The sequence below is a fragment of the Solanum pennellii genome, chromosome 6 (assembly GCF_001406875.1).
Source record: "Solanum pennellii chromosome 6, SPENNV200".
In the NCBI taxonomy this organism is placed as follows: Eukaryota; Viridiplantae; Streptophyta; class Magnoliopsida; order Solanales; family Solanaceae; genus Solanum; species Solanum pennellii.
This window is the reverse complement of record NC_028642.1, coordinates 59,828,362-59,836,696: the sequence shown is the minus strand read 5'-3', so window position 1 is coordinate 59,836,696 and position 8,335 is coordinate 59,828,362. Positions and strand designations below refer to the sequence as shown.

General features: G+C 33.3%; 3 protein-coding genes across 3 annotated transcripts; 2 read left to right on the top strand and 1 right to left on the bottom strand.

The window, feature by feature from the left end:
- The first annotated feature begins 250 nt into the window (after positions 1-250).
- Positions 251-3,597, top strand: LOC107023557 (caffeic acid 3-O-methyltransferase-like). Its single transcript, XM_015224282.2, has 4 exons — positions 251-739; positions 1,179-1,489; positions 2,852-2,916; positions 3,140-3,597. The coding sequence occupies exons 1-4, from the start codon at positions 327-329 to the stop codon at positions 3,434-3,436; spliced, it is 1,086 nt and encodes a 361-aa protein (XP_015079768.1). The 5' UTR covers positions 251-326; the 3' UTR covers positions 3,437-3,597.
- A 43-nt stretch (positions 3,598-3,640) lies between these two features.
- On the bottom strand, positions 3,641-5,789 carry LOC107023558 (cytochrome b5-like). The gene is made up of 3 exons (XM_015224283.2): positions 5,498-5,789; positions 4,487-4,553; positions 3,641-4,116 (listed from the first exon to the last, which is right to left on the bottom strand). The coding sequence occupies exons 1-3, from the start codon at positions 5,573-5,575 to the stop codon at positions 3,860-3,862; spliced, it is 402 nt and encodes a 133-aa protein (XP_015079769.1). The 5' UTR covers positions 5,576-5,789; the 3' UTR covers positions 3,641-3,859.
- Positions 5,790-6,756: 967 nt separating this feature from the next.
- On the top strand, positions 6,757-8,298 carry LOC107021427 (trihelix transcription factor ASIL1). The gene has a single exon (XM_015222085.2). It carries the CDS (start codon positions 6,988-6,990, stop codon positions 7,963-7,965), a length of 978 nt encoding a protein of 325 aa, XP_015077571.1. The 5' UTR covers positions 6,757-6,987; the 3' UTR covers positions 7,966-8,298.
- Positions 8,299-8,335: the final 37 nt, after the last annotated feature.

The following is an 8,335-nucleotide window of genomic DNA, read 5'->3' as shown; positions in this document are numbered from 1 at the left end:
ATATATATATATATATATACATACTATCTTTTAACTTTAATGATCTATTCCTTATATCATTTTCTTGTGATACAATTCTCATTATATTAATCAAGAAATCAAAATATTCAAAGTATGGTCTGCCTAACAAACCTTTAAACTTTTTCATTAATTGAGTTATCAAAATATTCGGCCGTTGATCATTAAAGAAATGGAATTAATAAATGTACTTTAATTTCACACTCTCTATATATTGTATGAAGAACATATCTTATAATTCATAAGCTACAACTTCCATTCCCTCTTTTAGAAAAAAACAGAGCGAACACCTTCGAGTTATTGTTATTATGGCTTTATCAATGGATAATATTGTTATATCCAATGAAGAAGAAATTTATATGATGAAAGCTATGCACATTCCTTGTGGTTTATACCTTAACATGGTATTAAAAGCTGCTATAGAACTTGACCTATTTGAGATTATAGCAAAATCTACTACTCAAAAACTATCTTCTTATGAAATTGCATCTCAAATTCCCACAAAAAACCCTAATGCATCATCCCTTGTTCTTGAAAGGATTTTAAGGTTTCTTGCTAGTCAATCTTTTCTCACATGTAACATTACAAAAAATGATGATGGAATTGTTCACACTTCATACAATTTGACTCCATTAAGCCAAAGTTTAATCTCAGATAAAGATGGATCATCAATTGCTCCCTTTTTACTACTGGCTACTGATCCAGTTGCTGTTAATTCTTGGTAAGATTTCATGTTTTTCATACTTGGTTCATTGAGTTAAACAACTTCGACGCTAGCTATCAGGTCAGCTAAAAGATAATTGTGCGTGACCATCCATGAATAATGAAAGTAATTATTAATTGCCTGAAAAATAAGACAAATTCCCTGCTCTGATGTTGTATAATGGGGAAGTTGTTTAGTTAAATGACCCTCTTTTTATTTTTCTTAAACCTTATGGACCTTTTAAAGCACGATCCAAATAATATTTATTTTCATAAGTCCCAACTTTTAAAAAAATATGGACGAAATCTAAACGGTTACATAAAAAACAGATGGTTATGTAAATTAACCATCATATTAAAACATGTTAAAATACACTAAAAAGTGCTAGCTTGTTTCATTTGTGATCTTTAGATTGATGTTGATTAAATGGATATATATGTTGTGACTTTTTGTTAAGGTTTCACTTTAAAGATGCAATTTTAGAGGGTGAGATACCATTCAACAAGGCCCATGGGGTGCATGCATTTGAATACCATGGAAAAGATAGTAGAATGAATGGATTATTCAACAGAGCTATGCAAAATGTCACTTGCACTGAAATGAAGAGAATTGTTGAGTGTTACAATGGATTTCAAGGAGTAAAAGAGATAATAGATGTGGGAGGTGGACTTGGAATATCATTAGCTACTATAATTTCCAAATATCCTAATATCAAGGGCATTAATTTTGACCTACCTCATGTCATCAAAGATGCCCCTACTTATGAAGGTAACTATCAAAACCATATATATTATGCACTATTTTTTCTTTAGTACCAAGTATATTGATTGAATAGTGGTCATATATATTCTTGTGTTAGGTAATAAGATAGCAATTACAATTCTAAGAAGTTATAAAATCAGGTGCTTTTTTTTTTGTGTGTGTATACTGGAGAAAATTTGCTAATAAACTTTGACAAGTTGCTAATTTTCTCATTTTGGATAGGCTTGTTGATAGAAATTTCACACTCACCTTACTTAGAATATTGATTGAACATGATAAAAACATGAGTCCCGAGCCTAAAGGGTAAAAACTATTGACAAAAATTTTAAATGGGTAAATGAAAAAACTTTTAAACCAAAACGGTAAAACGCTGGTGATGTAGCGATTTACGTGATGCCGTTAAGGTAAATCTCTGCAGTAGCAGCGATTTGTAAAATTTATTTTTTAAATTTTTTTTAACAAATCGTCGCTGCCAAGGCAGCAATTTGATAAATGATTTTTTTTTAAAATTATAAATCGCTACCTGTGCAGCAATTTTACTTTTAATTTTTTTTTTAATTATTTTTTGAAGTAAAATCGCTGCCCTTGGCAGCGATTTAACTTTATTTTTTTATTTTTTTTTTAAAATTTGAAGGAAATCGCTGCCTTTTAAAAAAAATTTTGAAGTAAATTAACACGTCAAATTTGTACAAAGAAAATTCACATGCATGTTAATATTTATGTCTGGATGTGAAATGTGAATTTGGAAGTTTGACAATGTGAATTTTTTTGGCTAATTATAATTTATTTACGATAAAAAATTAAAAAAAATAATTCAATTTTTTTAAAAAAAAACTTAAGTAGAATCGCTGCCTTAGCAGCGATTTACTTCAAAATTTAAAAAAAAAGTAAAATCGCTGCATAAGCAGCGATTTACAATTTTTTTTAAAAAATCATTTACAAATCGCTGCCTTGCTAAAAAAAAATTAAAAAATAAATTTTACAAATCGCTACTGCAGCGATTTTCCTTAACGCCACCCACCTAAATCTCTAGCGATTTTACTGTTTTTATTTTTAAAAAATTTCATATACTCTTTTGGAATTTTTGTCAATATTTTTTACCTATTAGGCTTGGGACTCATAAAAACATTCAAATTGTCTTGCTCTTTGAAAAAATGAAATTTAATTAAAAAAAAGAAAATATCAAAGCATTTATTTTATCTACTTGAATCGGATATATCGAATACCAAGTAAGATTTTGAAATCCTAATAAATATTAAATCACATAATATCACCAATTATTTTTGTATCACCTCTCTTTAAAAATATGAATTTAATTGATATTGAAAGATGAAATTAAGCTTCAACTACTCTTGTTTGCTATATTAGGCATAGAGCATGTTGGAGGAGACATGTTTAAGAGTGTTCCTCAACGGGAGCTAATCCTTCTCAAGGTCAGTATATATATTACTTTGTTATTTTCTATCTATGTGTCACCCGATCTCTTTTTATTAGTATATTTATAATAGAATGATACGGTAGACGTTTCTATTTGATATTAAATCCTCTTAACTTTGTGTGTTTACTTTTTCTTTTTTGTATTTTGAGCCCCTGGCTTCGCCACTTTCTTCAAGTACGTCTAACAATCTCTGACTTAGTAATAATGTATAAATGTAGGCCATACTTCATGATTGGGATGATGAATATTGCGTGAAAATATTGAAGAATTGTTGGAGAGCATTGCCAAAAGATGGTAAAGTTGTTGTAATTGAACAAATGCAACCAGAATATCCAGAGACTAATCTTATTTCTAAGAATTCGTCTAGTGTTGATATGTTAATGATGACTATGCTTGATGGAGGCAAAGAAAGAACAAAGCAACAATTTGAAGATTTGGCTAAACAAGCTGGATTTACTGTGTTCAAAATTGTAGCTAGAGCATATTATTGTTGGGTTATTGAATTGTACAAGTAGTATATGAAAACATCGTGGTCAAAGAAAAACTCGTGTTAATTTGACTGGTGTCACATAGTTAATAAGTTTATGTATTTTCAATTATGTTTGGTTGTTTTGATGTTGTTCATGTAACAAATTTTTCCTTCGAATTTGATGCAATAAAGCTATTAGTTGTATGACCATCTACGAAATTTACCCATCGAGGAAGTGACAAGATCCAAATAAAACAAACGTGAAAGCAAGTTCACGAGGCGTAGATTGATATATATAACAACAAAAATGAAAAAGTTAAAAATGGAAACAAAGAAAAAGCAAATGCATTCTCACAATTACAGAAATCAGCATACCATAACTGTTCAATTCCTAGAAAGGTAGCTAAACTGTTCTTGTAACGTCTCGTTGATTTCATTTGTTGTTATAGCATCACCGATTGTTCAATCTTCAAGAAGTTGACTGTTTGGTGTTGAAGCGGAGGCCAACAGCGACTCCCAAAATAATCAAAGGAACCAAGAACTGGAGGATCTTAATGATGAACTCTGTTGTTTTGTCCTGGTTGTAATGAGGCTGCTTTGGAGGAGTGTACTTTACACTTGTTGGGATGGTTGAAGAATCAATTTCTCCTACATAATACTCGTCCAACATTGCTCGAGCACTACTGCTGTGTCCGACATCCTCAAAATCATCAGTTGCATCCTTTCCTGCATACAACAACCATCACGAGCCCATAAAACAATCGAATGTGTCTTGCATTTCAGGGATGGCACAATCTGGCAGTCAGCAACGTTCGACTGAACTTTACACACACACACACACATACATTGGTGCATATTTGTAATTACTAAAAATTGAATACAAAAATACAGAGCGAGTAAAATTCAGGTACTGCTACAACATTACATAGTTTTTCGTATTCAAATTGTCTGGCATTTCAGAGATGGCTCATCTGGATGTTCGAGTGAACTTGACATACAAACATATATTGGTGCATATGTATGTAAGATGACAAAAAATTGAATACGACATGCAATGATGTTCTTCTGCGAGAAGAATACGTCTAACTATATTTACCTGTTGCAGACAACAAAACATCATCACCACCTGGGTGATCCTCCAAGAATTTTGTCACATCATACACCTGTACAAATAACACGCGATATATGAAAAAACTAAAGATACTGGAAAGGAAAAGGAGGTTTATACTGTCAACTGTTGAACACACTTGATATAATTATAACAAAAGAAGTTCATCCAAAAGCAAGTGCTACCAAAATCACTTCCAAAACTAAAGCAAAAAGGAATGGAGGCGTTGATCCAAGTCGACGACAGGTGATGCTAGCTACTTGATTAGCATACAAGTCTTTTTAAATTAACAGAAATTATAAGATTAGAAACCAACCTTCTAAACTAGCTATCACTGATTTTCTCAAATGTGTTTGGTGTGAAGGAAAACATTCTTTTGGAGCAAAAAGGTAAGTGGACAATGATGTAGAGAATGAGGAGTCAAGCATGTAAACAAAATTTGGAAACACACTAGACACAACCTACAACATATGTCACCAGTTGCACATCGGATCCTCCAAAAAGTAATGCATTTTAGAAGGATTTGACACGGTGCTACAACATTTTTGAAGAGTTGAAGCAACATAGCGGCTAAACTTAGGGACTCACAAAATTTAAAAGATGCAACATTTTTCATTTACAAATATTCAATCAACAAAACAAGAGGATAATACCATACAAGAGGAGATCAGCCACACCCTATCCCATTCACCCCTCTTTCCCAAAACCAAACAAAATGCAGGGGAGAAGTAGGAGAGTAGAAATAAAAATAAACCAACATGAGTTATTGGTACATTCGTGGGACTGCTCCATCTTTAACTAAAGATCTCGAGTTTGAGTCAAACCAAATGGGCCTAACAGTGGGTGATCCAAGATTGAATCTTTTTTACAAATTAGTAATAAAGATTGGATCTTTTCACAGATCTCACAATGGAAAGCACAAAATGTAGCTAACCAACTTAAAATAACATCAAAAGAAGAAAGCTTTAATTAGCACAAATGAGATAGAAAATTTTATACCTTGCCACTAATAATGAGCCAACAATCCTTGGCATTGTTGTGCTGGGAGACCTCAGCTAAATTGAAGACTTTACCCATTTATAGACAAATTCTGTTTTGTTAGAAAACAGAAAGAATAATCAGATATTGATTTTGGCTCTTCAAGACCCTATATAGAAAGGGCTTGAAGAGGGAGTGTGTTGATGATTGTTTGTAAATTGTAGAATAGGAGGAAGGGGTTGTTGGGTTAATAAATAAAGAGGAAAAACCCCATAAGGGGGTTTGGTGAGATCTTGATGATGGAGGATATAGTTGGACCATCACTTGTCAAACCAAACAAGATGGGAAGTTAGGTAGGTACTGAAAATAGTTCTAGTTATTGTCTGTCCTTAAAATACTTATTCACTTGATTAATTAATTTTTTAAAATACACCTTTAATTTTGCAATATGACTCATTTCTATTAAAAGTCATGATATTTTCAATATATTTTATTAGATAATCAATCGATTAAACAATAGTAATCCATCATACAAATAAATGAGTGCTCAATTGACTTGGAAAATTTGGTCTGGTTGTTGAGTGAGGTGCTATTTTAAGCACATAACTTCACCTACTTCATAACTTATTTTATCCACTTTCCACTTTTTATATTATTATAGGACTCGTAACAGGTCTATTTAATTACAGTACTTGCTTAATTTCCAACTTATAACACGAAGTGGAGCAGCTATCTAATTACACAAGTATTTCTATCATATTTACTAATTTTCCAGTAGTTTGAAATAATTATATTTTATTTCATTATTTAATAATTACATATCATATTTTTAAGTCAGACACATCTAGATATAAGTCTTTTTGCTATCAAATACATTGAAATAGATAGAAAGACAAGTGAGATTTGTCTATGTATATCCCAAATTAATGTGAATCACACTAGATATATATATTTAGGATACTAGATATGTTGGCAATATATGAGAGGGGTGAGAGAGATGGTATGGAGGCGAGGGAGAAAAGTGAGATTTGTCTATATCCCAGATATATACAAATCAACTTGAATACAATGTATCTAGAACAAATCGCATCTAATTTAGACGTTTGTATCCCGAATTATATGTATCTATTCTCGCAAGATTTTATATAATTCATAGTATTACAAACTAGTTTGTACTAATTAACTTCTAAAGTAGTGAAATTTTTACGAGATATCCTTTTAATTTTGCAAAATAATCCTATTCGTGTATATATCTCTCCCCTGCATACACCAGGCCCAACTACTATGGGCCGTAAGGAACCACCAATCTTATACTATTGTGTGCTTCTGGGCTTCCGGGCCATACCAAATAGCTGAACCACCCACCAACAACTACCAACAACCACCGCCATCACCTCTGCCACCGCCCACCACATAAATCCACCACCCCACCTCCAAAAAAACCTAATTTTTCCAATACCCAAAACTTGCAAAAGCACAATATCTTCAAAATTCATCAAACACCAATATCCATGGCTACTCCTTCATCTCCCCCACCCCTCCTCCTTCCTCCCCCTGAATCAAATCAACCCCAAATCTCCCCAAACCCCCCAATCCCATCACCCCAGAAGAAAACTCAACCTATACCATGGACCCATCAAGAAACTTTCAATTTAATCCAAGCTTATCAGGAAAAATGGTACTCTCTCAAAAAGGGTCAGCTCAAAGCTAGCCAATGGGAAGAAGTCGCCATTACAGTCGCAGCTCGTTGCGGCTTCGATGAGCCGTCGAAATCCGCCACCCAATGCCGTCACAAGATCGAGAAGCTTCGGAAACGTTATCGGGCTGAGAGACTCAAACCCTACCCGAATTCCTGGCAGTATTTTGACCTAATGGATCGTATGGAACGTGGGCCTTTACCAATTGCTGCTCATCCTGTTGCAATGGTGAAATGCCAGAATTCGAATTCTACGTCTGATCAGAGGTATTATGATACTGATAGTGATGAAGTCGATGTTAGTTTTATGGATTTAAGGAAAAATAAGTGTAAAAGTATTAATCATATTGTTCGTGGCGAAATGGGTATGATGGGTGTTAATGTTGTTGCTGATAATAGAAATGTGAATAGGATGGTGAAAGATCGAAACTTTGACCCTATGAGAGTGATGAAGAATTCAATGAATGAGAAAAGGAAAGGGTATTTCGAGAATGTAGGTATTAATAACGACGATGATGATGTTGATGAAGAGGCGAATGAAGAGGAAGACGACGTGGATGGAGAAGGAAGTGTTGGAGGGATTGAATTAGCTGCAGAGATAAGGGGATTTGCCGAGAGGTTTATGAGAATGGAGAGTAAGAAGATTGAGATGATGAAGGAGACAGAGAGGTTTAGGATGGAAATGGAGAAAAGGAGAATGGAAATGATTCTTGAAACACAGAGGAATCTAATTGATACAATCAATAGTGTCGTTGGATCGCATAAGAAAGTGAAGGTTGCTCACGAATTTTGAACTCGTTTGCAACATCTCTTGGTATGGAAAGAAGTCGTTGATGCTAAAAGAACACGAGGTTTCATCAAGTTTACGCCTTTTTTTCAGTTTGTGTCCAAGAAAATTGGTGTTAAGCATAGTGGGATGTTCTTATTTATGGGGCATTTTCATTCTTCTAACATTTGTTTCTTAATTATTGTTAGGAATAATTAGCATTTCTGTCACTTGTGTTAGTAGAAATGTAAATTTATTCTGTGCTGGATTTGAGCTAACCAAACAAATTCAGAGTACTCTTGGTTGGTTGTTCAACATCAACAATTGCAATAAGATATATCCTTTTTCCACTTGTTAACATATGGCTGCTTTGTTCCTTCTTATTTTCTAATCATTC